The sequence below is a fragment of the Chrysoperla carnea genome, chromosome 2 (assembly GCF_905475395.1).
Source record: "Chrysoperla carnea chromosome 2, inChrCarn1.1, whole genome shotgun sequence".
NCBI lineage: Eukaryota > Metazoa > Arthropoda > Insecta > Neuroptera > Chrysopidae > Chrysoperla > Chrysoperla carnea.
The window spans coordinates 68391146-68407633 of NC_058338.1; the positions used below are offsets into that span (position 1 = coordinate 68391146).

The 16488-nt window shown below is 28.6% G+C and overlaps 1 protein-coding gene across 1 annotated transcript in view; it reads right to left on the bottom strand.

The window, feature by feature from the left end:
- Positions 1-10313: 10313 nt before the first annotated feature.
- Positions 10314-16488, bottom strand: part of LOC123292876 (putative uncharacterized protein DDB_G0282133) — a 36849-nt gene continuing 30674 nt past the window's right edge. Inside the window, exon 5 of the mRNA XM_044873589.1 lies at positions 10314-15749. Within this exon, the coding sequence (XP_044729524.1) occupies positions 11899-15749 (3851 nt within the window). The 3' untranslated portion in view covers positions 10314-11898. The remainder of the gene's footprint in view (positions 15750-16488) is intronic.

The window sequence follows — 16488 nt, forward strand, 5'->3', positions numbered from 1 at the left end:
CGAAAAAGATTCGGTACTAATTTTTATATTTTTATAGCAAAGTTCGGAAACAAGAGACAAGTTCAGCTCATTTAACGGCTAGATGAGTAATTTTATGATATAATACCTGGTTCTTCTGAAACATGCTCTTCGTTGTAGATGAGCAATATCTTCGAATCTTCAAATAAATTTAATTTATTTTTGGTTCAAAACTAAGTATTAATAATTTCCGGTTCTACCTATGACGAATTAACGAGTAGTTTTATAAAAGTCATTTATGCAGCTATTTTTTCAAGATAATTACCCAGACACAGGAAATTTACAACATTTAAAAACTCTCGACTAATTTTTCGGGTGCGGAACCATAAACTCGCGCTTGAAACATATCCAAGAACACTCTCCATTAAATTACATTTTTCGTTAAAGTATCCTTATCCAAACTGAACCGATTTTGAAGATGATTGCCTATTTTTTAGTTGTTTCGGGTAAGGAAATCTAAATTCAAGCTTGAAACATTTCTGAGAACACTCATTAAATTACCTTTCAAACGTAAAAAAAGAAAATCAACAAAGGAATCCGGCTCTACGATTCTATAGACAGATACACGTGTCGTAGTCAAACTTATAACACCCCATTTTTTATTTAATCTGGATTGTAAACTCACGAACTCGCAATAAAACTTTGGGGAAAGAGATAAATTCGGTAAAGAGGTCATAGTCATTATCATACTAACCATATGGATGTAACACTTCCTTCGTGACCCACTGTATACATATTTTGGATGAATTCTTATCTGCATATTTTATTATGGTATTTGAATTTAAACAGATTTGAAGGGTAAAAAATTGATAACATTGATAAACTCTCAGTATTCCATCGGAAGCATATAATTATTTAAACTACAACTAATTAATTTTTATCATTTACATATTTGTAAGACATGATCCGAACCAAAGTTTTTCTGAATCAAAGAATAATAGAGATAATTTTTTAGCATTTATAATAATTTTAATTAATCGAAGTTGGTGGAAAGTTTGTTTGTTCTTTTTTTTTTTTTTTTTTTTTTTTTTGTAGAGGTTCAAAGTATATGAGAGGAATTTGCACTTTTAAATTAAAAATAATGACAAGTTTTTGTTAAATTTAAGTTGAAGATCTCCTCAGATTGTTGTACCTACTGTTCTGAATTATAAATAATCGATTTTCTTCTGAATTTGGGTATACAAATAGTAAAACTTATTTATTACAAAAATGAAACCTTTGTTACAGATAATACATAATTGAAAATTTCTAATTTTAATATAGAAATAATATAGGCTGTTTTAAAATAAATATAGTTTAAAACACTAAAAAACACGCTTGTTGCTTGTTCTAAGTATATATGTATAGTATGGTTATCGGTAGTATAATAAATGTATACAACTGATGATGTCCTATGCATGGGTATGATATTAGAGAGTTACATACATACATATATACGGGGGAAGCTAATATAAGCGTGTTATAAAAACAGGGTTGAGATACATTTGAGTTCATACTACAATTTTAAAACGGACTTGATATTTTAAAATGTAAATCAAAATTTAATGTTAAAAGAAACGTTCGCTCTTTAATAATGAATCTATCTGACAGATATCGAGCACTCAGGATTTTTAACATTAAATTTTATACGACATTAAAATCATTTATTCGAAAACGTGGTATAAATGAAAATTATTTTTTATTTAATTAAATTTTTAATTTAAGACTAAGCAGTGCATTTAAAACCAAATGTACTGAATATGATGGGAAAGAAAACCAATTTAGTTTACAACTATTGCATCATATATTTTTATTTTTTATACCTATCCAAATATTTTCCAGCCCCCTATCTACAGCGGGTTAATTAAAGTGTGAAAAACTATTTTACTACGATGATATACTTATCTAGTAGAGAAAATTCGGAGTCCGAAGATTAGGGAAGAAAAATGAAAAAAATTTTGGAGGGTGCAACTTGATGTTTTTATGACCATTTTTTTAATAATCAATAATTTTATTTATTTTCAGTTTGTTTCGCTTCCTACCGAACCTTTAGTTTACTTTAATAAAATAAAGGAAAATTTAATTTTATTAATTTATTTTGGAAAAGTTATTCTTTTGAAGTCTTTCTATTTTGTAATTCTTTTTATTTTGTGATTTTTAATGAATCTGAAGTACACTAACTAATTTTTCACTAAAAAAAGAATCATCGAAATCGGTTGCCATGATATTGAGTTATTCGTCCTCTTGTCGTGCATACTTAATGAAAATTTAAGACTTTTATGGTTTTCTCATGGATGCCGTTGTCAGAACTGGACCAAAATACAATGGGACCACACGGGAAGCATCACTTTCAAAGTTCTGAGGTAACACATAAAAAAAATACTATTTCTTACGATCTTTTTCTGACTATCAAATCATATTGGGAAAATGAGGTAGGAATAGGAATTTGTGAAATAAATAAAATGAATTGAATAACAAATCACATAAATTTTTTTATTAATAAAAATATGGGAATGATTATTTAAAACTAAAAACAAACGAACAAACAAACATAAAACATCATTTACAAAATAATATTAATTGCCATAAATGTCACATACTACTAAAGTGCTAAATTTATTAATAATTATTAATATAAAATGATAAAAATGAGATTTTTTTAAAATTTATATAATTAAAACTTTGAGATCGTTGAAAATTATTTTCTTATAATTGCTCAATATAATAATAATATGATTTTAATGCCCATGCTTTATTTTACCCTATTTATTTTAAAAAAATCAGTGCTTTGATTGAAAAAAAAAACGAACAAATTAATGCTTAGTATTCTTCTTTTAAGGCACACAATTTGTTTCAGGTGTTTTACTCAATAAGTATCGCAATTTATACAATAAACGCAGATTTAACAACTTTCATAGAATTCAGCTTCATTCAAACGTTAAGCGACGTAAAACGCTGATGTTGGTTGGCGTAAGCCAACAAAAGTCACACAATTTCAGTGTATTTCGTTGTAATGGAGCTGAGCCCTTAATTTTTTTGATCGTAACATATGTAGGCGAAGGCTAAATATGGAATAAAACAGATCGCTTAGATGAATAAATCTTCAAAACTGTACAAAACCGTAACCTCTCGAGGAAAATTTTAGAACAGTATGAAAACCCACTTTCGCCTTTCCATAAAATTATATTTTCTCACCTCCGTGCAGAAAGTGTCAATTTTCGTCCCGCTGTGCAAAACGAAATTGCTGCTTTCTGCCTCCGTCAGGGAAAAAAATAGTATACACAAAACGTAGGCCAAAAACATACGCACTTCAAATTCACTAAAAAGACTGAAAAATACAATGCTTTTTTCTTCTTTCTGATTTATATTAATAAGAATTTAATATATTATCTGGCTGGCAATTTGATCTATAATCATGGCAGTCAGTATGTTTGTCCATGAAGGTGGATTTTAACAATTGTCTACAAGTATTTGAAATCAAAATGACAAGCTAATAAGCTATGCTTTAATTGGCAAGAAAGGATAAAATTAATTCATTTTTTCAAAGAAATTTATTTACAGATATATCTAATTGAAGAATTTATTAAAAAGCCAGTATGATATTTTATTCCATATAGAAACTGCACCAAGATATTACTTCATTCATATCCCAATACTTTTGGAAAACACCCATTTGATTTATATTTGGTGGTTGCGAAAAACGTTAAATGAAAGAAAATTAATTCAAACTTTATTGCTTGTTAATAAAATTTGTCCAGGTTTTGTACTCTTAATAGGCTTTCTAGTAAAAATTTAGTAAATCAATGAGAAACGTGGTTACTGCCAAAAAAACATTTTTGTACATAGAGGATGCTTAATCTGGTACAGTTGGATATCGTAAGTTTTCGGAAACACTCATTGATGTCACCGACAAGCATGCCCATATGTAACTGACAAAACCCAAATACGCTCAATGTATTGGTTAAACATGCCCTGGGTTGTAAGAATAAAATTTGAATTGAATAAATATTTTAAAAAAAGAAGTTATGAGTAAAAGTGATTAACAAACATTGACTTATAAAATTGTACTAAAATTTGAAAAAGCACCTCATTTCAATGGATATTAATTTTCGCCTTCCACTTAGAAAAACGATAACTTTACTCATACAAGAAAAGTAACTCTCTTTTATGTTTAATTAAACTCTTAAGAATCAATTTGAAATGAACTCATTCAGCCAAGTATTGAGACTTTTAATGTGGAAGACGAAATTGAATCCCCTGAATTTTTTTATCCAATGAAATTAAAACAACTTACTGTTGTTAATATGGGTTGCATTTACTTGATAAAAGCGCCTGAAAGCAATTTCAGGCATTTTGTTTTCTTTCAAATTTCCAAAATATTTTTATGAACAAAATAATTCCTTTTTACTTTCGAAAAAAATATATGAGCAATTTTTACTGACTTAATATTATTTTTGAAAGAAAATCTGTAAAAAAAATTTTTTTTTGAGCACTGTCAATCATGATACTAATAGACAAAGTATTTCTTCCGAGTGTTACAAAGCACCTCGAAGATGTTAATTTGACGTTAGATATTTAGGAATATATTTTTTGGCTAGACGTACAATTCATTAACGAAATTTTTTGGACTTAATTATTAAAACTAGTAAAAGACAATTTTGGTGAATTATAATTATCAATGAGCGAATTGGCATAAAGAATGATCGGATAAGGGTTAGACATTTTTTAGGATTTACATGAGGTATCAAAAAAGTCAATATTTTTTTCTTAAATTTAAACCTTGGGTCGTGGCATTATGATTTTAAAATAATTTCATGTATATAAACGCCTCTTAGAGGTAAAAAAAGCGCTGGTTTCAATTTCAAATATACACTCCATATCATTTCATTCAATCAATGAAGCTCTTCTTACAACTTCGCGAATAAGAAAAATTGGCGCTTTGGAGTTAAGGAATATAGTTAATAATGTATTCATCCACAAAAACGACAGGTAACATATTTTTTACAAAAGATAGGTAACATATTTTTTACAAAAGAATAGCATTGTTGTTGCCGTAAATAGGCGTTCATTTATATGAAACCAATTTTAATTAAAAATGCTTTGATTGCAATGTCTAAAATTAAGAATCAAATAAAATGATATCTCATACCGGTTTGATTTTATTTCAAATTCTAAATGTGTAAATCCAAATTGATCACCCTATACTTTGTATATTTGTATCATGGTATTAACTATTATGATATTCATTTTTTTTAGTGCAAGAATATTGATAACACATTTTGGAAGGTCACTTTTTTTTGTCAAAATTTTTCTTAATGTTTTTGTATATTTTAAAAAATCTACAACTATTACATACAATAAGGTGCTTTTATATATCTCACTATATAATATTTTATAAATTTTGGTCCACAAAAAATGATAGGCACTTTGAAAGCTAGAAAATACACACACGTGTTACTTATTTTTATAATCCCACAATCTTACAAATAAGTGATTGATTGATTTATGTACAAATATTAACAAATATAATTATTCTTTAATTCAAGTATTTTAGGACAAAATTTCATATATTTTGGGTCAGTCTATATACAAAAATTTTACTCTTTTTTTTATATAATAATTGAGATATAACTAAAAAGAAAATAATTATTATAAAAGACCCAGTCAAATATAAAATTGAGTTTTTAATGAAATTTGTGTTATACCATGATATAAGTACTATAGGTATGACAGTGTTTATTATTATATCGTTTTTAACGAGGCTACACCGCAATTACACACTGACATACCAACATTACTTTTAGATATAAGATTGCTTATAGATATAGATGTATGTAAAAGATATTAAAACAAGTTTGATTTGAAAAAGAACAATTAACAATAGCAAATGTATAATAAAAAATACTGTCACAATTTTAAAAATAACGACTAGAGACACTAATAATTAGTGCCGTCTCTGCACTATGAAAAATGACGGACTTGGTTTCAATAATAAATCCCTGCAGACCTGAATAGATTACCTATTTAAAAGGAATTGTATTACGTTTATAGCGGCATTGTTATCGAGAAGGAATATTATTTCTTAATCAAAGTGTTGTGATTGATATACTCAATTTTGACAATCAAAGAGGCTGCCAAAACTAACGAATAATCAGGCCCTTCTCAAGGCCACAAAATCGAAAAATAATTACATCAAAAGTATTAATGAAAGTTGCAGAGAACCACTGAGCATTAAGCCAAAGGAACATTAAACCAGATGATTTAAAAAACTAAGAGTGGTCGAAGATAGCGGAGGGGTGTAAGGCCATTCATAAAATTATCTGAACGTTGCCCAAAAGCAAGCAAATTCAGTGAAATAATCACCGAGGAAGGCCTTTTGTCCAGCTAAGTGTTGAAAATTCAAACAGTCGTTTAAACGATAAGGAACTGGGTACGGAATTGCAAATTGAGCTTCGAGCCAAAGAGAACCAGAAAGGTTACTGTGAAAATGTTTGAGAATAGCTTTAAATATTCTGTTGTTTTCATATTTTTTGACCTTTTGTGATAATAATATTGAACTTTCTTAACACTTGATTTTAAAAATTATCCATTCCCATTTATAATGCTTAACCCGATGTCATTGTCTCAGGGCATCTAATACCCAACGATTTTTAAAACCCCAAAACCTTAAAAACAAAAAACGTGCATTAGTTGCAATTTTTGACATGTTTGAGCATATTAGTAGTTATTCTATTTAGTTTTGCTGTGACTACGGTGGAGTTTGCACGCCTGTTAAAAGCGCGCGAGTAAGTTATACCGGGCTACAATGTCCACGTAACATTTATATATTCAAAGTGTTCATAGTTTTTTATTGTTTATTGATGAACGCATACCAAATTTCACTGTTTTAGGAACGTATTAGCTGTTCTATTTAGTGTCGCTGTGGCTGAGTTTGGTTTTCTTGGAGCACTTCTCACGTCTATGAAGAGCGTGCGGTATAAGTTGAACCTGGCCACAATGGCCACATGTAACATTTACATTTACAGTTTAGTTTTTCAATTTTTGATGATAATATGCTTATGTATAATAAATAAATCTTCAATTTTCATAAATAAAGTACATAACTAGCTATTTCCTTAATATAGAAAATCCAGCCATAACGGATATATTATTATTCGAAATGATGGCCACAATGACGCCTGGTTACTATTGATAAAACTCCGCCTTTTTCCATGTTCCGGCTACCCAAGTTTCAATGCTCGTATATTCAGTTTAAGGTTCCTAGAAATGAATTTCTTACTTGTTTTAATATCTTACGCGTTGTTTCTAACGAAATTAAAAAAGTATAACAATGCACGTAAATTTAAAGACAGATAATTTCTTAATTAATAATGAATGAATAATGAATGAATATTAGTTTTATTTACATAAATAATTATCATTTTTATTAACTTTCCATTCATCGTGGATGAAAAATTATTGAAATAGTTTTATAATTAATATTTACCTAAGCAAATTATTTTAGGAAAAGTGTTCAATAAATCGACCTGAATTCATTTTCTTCAAATAGCCCCCACTATAATATTCTAAAATTGATTACGGGGGGTACTCAAAGAATTGAAATGAATTCATATCAAGAAATTCAACAAAATAAAATTTAATAATAAAATATTTTTTCAACAAAATAAACAACAAATTTTAACGTCAAATATAAAAACGAAAACTACGAAAAAACATTTTCTTTAACACGAATCTATTTAAACTTTAAAAACATGAAATGAATTATTGTGGAATGTTGACCAATGTGGTCGAATGGGAATGTTATATAATTGAATAAATTACTATACAGGAAATTATAGCATGTGTATAATCATTCATTTAGGGGCTCGCGGTTTTTATGAGTAAACTATTCTTTCCCCTTTTTATGTATAGGATATATTGTTTCAAAATTCGCACTATCTTTAGTTTGTGTTCTCCATAGAGACATTATAGTTTTTTAATGTTTGAAAAAACTCCAGAAAGGTAATTTTCAAAGCTGAAAATGAATGCAAATTAACTAAATAAAATCTTGAGTTAGATTCTAAAGCCTCAATTTTTAATTGTTAAAAATTTATAATACTTGTAGCGACATTTTTCAAATATATTACTCCCCGAATACAAAAAAATAAACTATTCCTTATTACAACACTTTTAAGAGGCTTCAGAATCAAACAATCTGGAATTACTCTTCAGAACTTTATAAAATATATTCAAAGACGGTTTTTAAGATTTTGAAAAGTTCAAATATTTAATTAATTTTCAACTTAGAAAATAACTTTTCTGGAATTTTTCAAACGATAAACTGTTAATAACTCAAAAACTGTGAACTTTAGGAAAAATTCACAAGTAGATTTTTGACGTAAAATTACCCAAAAAAACCTTAGGTAGCTTTATTTGGTTCAAAAAATTAAAATTTGACTGTTTCTGTGGAGGGGCAGGATTATACAAAAATTGGACCACTAGGGTTTCTGGCAACATCCGGAATTTTAATCTATCAGCTTTTCTGAACAAGAATCAATTGGCAAAATGCCATCCTCTATTTTTGCATACTCAACTCTATCTAGCGCCTGCTCTTTTATATCTTTTTGCTCCAATATCTCAAAAATAAATTATCTTCGGCCACATTTGTATATGATCTTTTTTGCTTATCTGAACTAGAGGCGCACATTAAATAGTGCCGTGCAATTTTGAAACACTATATCTAAGGATAGATATATCTATCCAAAATATAATATGTAAAGAGGGGAAATGAGAATTTTTATGCGACTCCCTTATTAAATAATAATGTATAGATTTTAACTTCATAGATTAAAAACTTTTAAAGTGATTATTCGGATTTATTATATTAGAAACGAAAAATTCACTAATTTAATAATTTTGAAAAATCTGAAATATTAAAGAATGAAACTAAAACCTATACTGAAATGAATAAATAATATTAATGAAAATTTGTACCATTTAACAAAAGAAGTTTTAAAAAAGATAACATTTCAATTCATAATAAATTTTGAATAATTTTTGTAACATAATTCATAATTATAATAATTTGCTAATAGACTAGAAAACTATTTTGGTGGGGCTTTATTTTTAATATTACATAATAATTTTTTACTAAAAATCAACTTTACACACACACACGTAACTTGTGTCCCAAAACACTCCCAAAAAAATTAAGAATTAATTGTAAGAAAAGTATTTTTTTGTTTTATTTTTGGGTCACGTATTTTGTAGACACTTATATTCAAATTTTTCTCCATAATTTAATAGATACAAAATGTTATCTGGTATGCGCAAACAGTTACAAATTGTTTCCTTTGATGGAAGATTCGTCACTTTAAGAAACTTGTAAAATTGAAAGAACTCTAGATAGAAGGAATACTATACTAACTATATATCGAATTTTATTTTAAAAACTAAGCACACGAATAACGTTTTGTGGAAAGGCCACACTTAATAAAGAGACAAAAAAGTCCAACAAAAGAACAGTTTGTTCATTTTTTAGTCCATCTTTCAAGATAACATTTTAATTGATACCTTTTGTTACACAAAATTATGAGAAAATATTGATAATCAAAATATTATTTACACTAAAGACGAACATAAATCGGTAATGTAGGTAATGACAAAATCAGTTGAATGCGAGGTGGTTGATTTATAATATTACATACAAACAAATTTTAATTAAGAAAAAACAATTTTTTTGAGAAATTTCTATATTGTCACTTCTATTAATTTTTTTCAAAGTAACTTTTCATCAAGTTTTGGTTTATTATTAAATTGCACTTTTTCGAATAAAAAAATAAATTGATCACATTGATGGAAATGCACGAAAATAAATTATTGAATCAAATACTTTTGTTCCCTTTTTTCTTAGATATAATAATGGAATGATTATTACATTTTCTTTTCGTTTCCATAAAAATAATTTGTAATGATTTAATTTAAATGTACAACATTTAATTATAATTTTTAAGCATTTAATAACATTCGATATATTTTTGTTTTTTATAATTAATTTTTTAACATACAACAATAAAAATTATTAAAAATAGAGTCACATTATCATTATTTTTTTAAAACAAATTTCGTTAATAATTTATATAAATATAACTCTTTTACTTATTTATTAAAAAATTTCCATAAATATTCAAAATATGGAATGATTGATTTTGTACCAATTTTTTTAAATTTTTATTTTTATTAATTCGTAATATTTTTATCCGTATTTCATTATATACCATATAACATTCATTATTTTGCATATTCATCAAAATAATTGACAGGTTATGGGCCCAGAAATTAATTAATCAGTTAAGTAGATACTCAATACGAAATAGACGGCTGTACTTGAATTGATATGTTTGATTCTTATTAGTTGAGAATTATTTAGGCAAGGTGAGTCATAATGAAAAAATGGAAGGATTAAATATTACGAAATTATTTATTTTGAGCAAATAATATTGGCATAATTTTTTGAATAAATTTTGTCTAGTATCATATATTTCATTTTATGCAAATACACAATTGATCTATGTATTTCTTTTCAATTATCTCATGTAACAGTATTTTTTCAACGTAGGAGGAAGAAAAGGTCGGAGTAATCATTCTAGAGATTGCCTTCTCAATGCTAGAAAGAGTATTTCAGCGCCAGAGAAAATAGATGACCGTTTAGACTAACTAGCCAAAATATTCAGTAAGTCTTCTTGAAAAACCAGGTATGACAGGAATTCAATAAATGGCCCTGTTTATTTCTCTTATTTCTTATAACACTTAGAAGAAGTCTAAGGATTACGCCTAAATTCATTTTATGCCAATAATATTCAACTCTTAACATATCAACGTATTAAAACACTTGGCATAGCTCTGGTGGTTTATCAGTTAGCATTTAATTGAATCTAAGCTATTGGTTGTGGCTTGCCCAAAGCGACGACGTCATCGTTTATAATATTAACCACACCGTAATGAAAGGTCAAAACTGGCGTTCATAAGGGAACACAAGGAGGCTATCTTTATCGGTACAAGAGGTTAAGTTAGAGGGGGGGCCAAATATGCAGTTATTAGAGGCCATTCATTAATTATGTAAGCATAATTTTGAACCCCCGCCCCCCACGTAAGCATAGATAAGATTTCTCAAAACCCCCCTCCCCCATCTTACGTAAGATTCAATTTCGTATTGTCGAATAATAAAACGTTGTTAGAAAAGGATCAGTTACACTAAAACTCACAGTTTGACGTAAATTAATAATTTTTATTCTTACCACCCGGACTTTATTTCACGATGTATCTCGAGGAGAAAAAAATGCGACATTTCTTTATGTATCAGATATATTTGATGGTTGAAAAATAGGTACACATTTTTTAATATGCTTAGTGTCACCAAATATATTTGATGTATATAAGTGTCGCATTTTTATTGACTGTAAGATACATACATTATTTCTAATATTAAATTTCAACTCAAAAAATCTTACGTAAGAATAGGTTTAAAGTCCCTCTAACCTACCCCTCACATAAGCACATCAATCGATTTATCAACATGCTCCCACCCCAACATGCTTACGTAATTAATGATTGACCCCTTATACCACATGATAACTTCGAAATTTTAAGGAAATGGCGTTTCTTGAAAAATATATATTGGCGTAACAAAAATCTTCATCAGGTTAAATATCGCAGCTTCGATATATGTTTTCTAGAAAACATCATTGGCAGAAATTTAGCTGAAATTTTTTCCCTAAAGCACGTTAAATTGAGCAAGTGTCCCTCAGTGTAGGTTATTACCACAATGATCAGCCTATCTGTTGAATCAATTTTTTTACACCAAAAAAGCACATCCAATTGTTTTAAATGATACATCAATATGAAAATTGAATGGGACATTTTTCAGTCTTTGTTAAATTCTGTACTCTGAACAATTGCAGGTAACATATTTTTATCTAATTTAATTCTACACTTAAACGATGCTGATTTATATGATGCAGATGCTGATGGTGAAGATGTTTGACTACTCTCACTACTACAATAATGATAATTATTGTTATTAACACGATTAATTTTTAATATAATCTTTTGTTGCTTATATAATTTTAATGCCATTCGATCAATTTTTGTATCGCGTACAATACGTACAAATGGCTGCCATTTAAATGCATTATTTAATATTAAATTTGTTGTAAACATATGATGTTTATCAGTTTGATTTGTTATATTTTGTTTACAATTTGTACTAGTTTCACGTTTTATAATCACTTTTGGTACAACTTTATTATTATCGTTGATTAATTTATTTGACGATATTAATGATTGATTTATAGAATGTTTATTAATGATTTTATATTGATTGATGGAAGAACCAGCTCCCTTATTCCGATATCCACTTTTGTAAACTTGATCAGTTATATTTTTTATTTTAATTTTAATACCATGACTATTTTGATTATCACTAGATTTCGTTTTATTATTATTGCTTACAACTAAACTGTTTTTTGGATATTCTTGTTTGGATGACGTTGAGCTACTTAATTTTGGTATTTTATAATTAGCTACCATACGCTGCTGCTCAAAATATTTATCATAGTTATTTAATATGTTACAAACATTTGAGCTTGCTGTTTTTGCATCATCTCTCATTTCGTTTGCGTTAAAATTTTCACTATTATTGTTTTTTTCGATTACTTTCGACGAGTCCTTCGAATGGTAATTACTTTTATATGAATGTGGTAAATATTTTGATGTTTTACCTTCATGTTTTGAACGTTTACGTTCATATTCGCTACAACTACCGCGAAAATTTTCATATTTAAATTTATTTTTTTTATAATTTTTGTTATATTTATTCTTTAAATCACCGATATTTTCTTTGGTCTTGAATGATTTATCTGTCTCGTTTGAGGACGAACCTTGATCCGAAGAAGTTCGTTGTATGTTACCAGATTTTTCTACAAACATTTTTCCAGAAGATTCCTCTTCATTTGATTTACGACGTTTTTTACTCTCACTACCGATGTCTTCAGTGGATTTCATTGTCAGTGTACATTTAACATTACTTTCTTTATTAATTTCTAATTCACTAGATTTCATTTTTCCGTCATCTGATTTACGACGTTTTTTATTTTCGGCGGATTTTATTTCTTCCGTGCACTTAATTTTACTTTCTTTATCGGCTGTTTTTTGAATAGATTTCTGTTCTCCATCGTTTGATTTTCGACGTTTTATATTGCTATCTATCTGTTCGGTGGATTTTATCACCTCCGTATACTTATCATTACTTACTGTATCAATTCCACTATGTTTTCTTTTTTCATCGTCTGATTTACGACGTTTTTTATTATGATCAATCTCTTCATCGTATTTCTTCACCTCCTTGGATATAACTATATTTTCTTTATCGAATTTAATTTCACTAGATTTATTTTCTTCTTCGTCCGATTTACGACGTTTTTTATTACTACGAATCTCTTCAGCGGGTTGCACCTCTTCTTCATTTTTAATATCATTTTCATTTGCAATTATTTCTTCAGGTTTCTCTTTTTCATCGGATTTCTCAACTTCAATTTCTTCATCGGATTTCTTGCAGGATTCCTCTTCTTCAGTGTAATTGGATGACGAACTTATTTCACTACTTTCGATTTTCTTGTTTGATTTAAAAGATTCATCCAATTTCTCAATAGAATAATCTTTTTTGTCTGTTTCATTCAATTTTGGTGATGGAATTATTTCACTAGATTCGGATTCCTCATTTGATATAGGAGAATCCGTTGGCTCATCGTTCTTAATTTCCTCATCGAATTTTGATATAACTTCTTCTTCAGTGTACAACCATAAATTTGGATTTTCATTTTCAAAATCTTCATCTACTCTAGGTGAATTGGAAATTGACTCACTTAATTCTTCGTTTTGACTCACTTCATTTTGTATTTGAGGTTCATTTTCTTCAAGTTCTGTTTCATTTTCATCAGTTGCTTTCGTTAAAATATTTTCAATTTCTAATTGAATTTCTTTTTCAATAATTGAATCAGTATTAATTTCATTTGAGTTTGATTCATTTTCAGAATTTATTTGAAAACTAACTTGACCAGTTTCATCATTTTCGATATTGTTCGATTCTAATAATTCATCGTCAAATGCTATTATTATTGTTGAACTATCATCTAAAAATCCAGTTTCATCGGATTCATCGTCGTTGGACTCGATAATTAAAACAATGTTTTCATCACTTATATCATCTATAACTTCCGTATCAGCTTCTGCATCTTGATAATTTTCTTCGGAATTCTCAATTAATATATTTTCATTTTCATCATCGCTTTGCATGTTTTCATCAATAACTTCTTCATAACATACCTGATCATAAATTTCAGAACAGTTGTCAGCAGGTAAAGGAGATGATGGCTTCGAATTATCTTTAACTGCTTGTTTTTCATCTAATTTTCTTCTACATAAAGAGGACAAAGATTCAATGTTGAAATTTTTTTCATTGATTTGTTCATTCGTAGAATAATTTTCCGAAGTTTTATGATCAATATGAAAAGTATTAAAAATAGATGTCTTTGTTTGAGCAATTATATCTTCTGTTAATTGGATCCACGGATCCATTGGAACTGAGCCATCTATATTCACGGAATTTACAATTTCTGAGTGTTCTTCAATGTAATCGGTACTGTCTATTGTTTTCGAAGATTGATTCGAAATATTTTCTGTCGTAATTTCTGAATTTTCATTGGCTATTAAAATTCCATCACTTTCAACATGCGGTTCTTTAGTAATAATTTCGTCGCCGTGTAATGTAATATGTTGTTTCTCGATATAGATCTCCTCGCTGACGGAAATTTCATCAACATTTTGTTTTTGTTCATCGATATCATTATCATGTCGTGTGTCCATGTCAAGTTCTGTTTCAACGATTTCTTCGTTATCGACATTATTATCTTGTGATTCACAGAAAATATTGTCCACAAATTGTTTTTCACTATTAATATCGTCTGCAGTTGGTTTTTCATCAAAAATATTGTTGACATGTCGTTTTTCCAAACCATCATCTTGTTGCGTTTTAACGAAAATATGGTCATTATGTTCTGATTCGTCGGCAATATTTTCGCATTGTTTTTCTAAATTTGTGTCATTTTCAGGTTGTGTTTCAACGGTAATACTGCCAATTTGTGGATTTTCGTTAGAGATCTCATCGGTATGTTCTGAGCTTTGGGCAACTTTATGAACACATGATTTTTCTTCTTCATTATGTTCTTGAAGTTCCTGATTAATAATATTATCGTCAACATGTTCTTTGCCAGTTGCATTCTCGTCGTCTTGATGTACGACAATATTGTCAACATGTTCGTCCCAATCCATTTTGTTGAAGTGTTTTGTTTCGACGGAAATATTTTGTGTCTCAATTTCATTTTTACTTTGTTGTTTTTCAGCGAAAATATTGTCTGAATGTTCTTTTTCAATAACCTCTTTGGCATGTTGTATTTTTTCGGAAATACAGTCAACATGTTGCTCTTCGATGTCAATATCATTTCTGGCTAGGATGGTATAATCGTCAACAAATTCTTTACCATCGTTTTTATGTTGTGTTCGCACGGCCATGTTTTCAGCATGTTGTACTTGGTTATCAATATCGTTGTCAAGTGTCATATCGGCCATATCATAAAAATTTTTATCTTTTTCGTTATCAGGTTGTGTACCTATAGCAATATCATCAATATGTTCATTTTCGATATCAATCTTTTTTTCTGTAGCAATATCGTCAATATTTCGCTTTTCAATATGAACCTCGTTATCAGATTGTGGTTCTACGGCAATACCATTAACACATTGCTTTTTGATATCCATCTCGTTATTAGATTGTATTTCTATAGTAATATCGTCATCACGTTGCTTTTCGATATCGATGTTGTCACTAGATTGTGTTTCTACTGTAATATCGTCAGCATGTTGCTTTTCGATATCAATTTCGTTATTAGATTGGAATTCTACGGTAATATCTTCAACGAATTGCGTTTGGATATCAATCTCGTTATCAGATTCTGTTTCTATAGAAATATCGTCACCACGTTGCTTTTCGATATCAATGTTGTCACTAGATTGTGTTTCTACTGTAATATCGTCAGTATGTTGGTTTTCGATATTAATTTCGTTATCAGATTGTATTTCTACAGTAATATCGTCAACGAATTGCCTTTCGATATCAATCTCGTTATCAGATTCGGTTTCAACAGTATTATCGTCAACACATTGTTTTGCGATATCAATCTCGTTATCAGATTCGGTTTCAACAGTATTATCGTCAACACATTGTTTTGCGATATCAATTTTGCCATCAGATTGCATTTCTTCGGTATCGTCAAAGCATCGTTTTTCAATAATAATCTTGCCATCAGTTTGTGTCTCTGGCGTAATATCTTTAATGGATTGTGTTTTGATATCAATCTCGCATTCAGATAGCGTTTCTGTAATAATTTCGTCTAAATG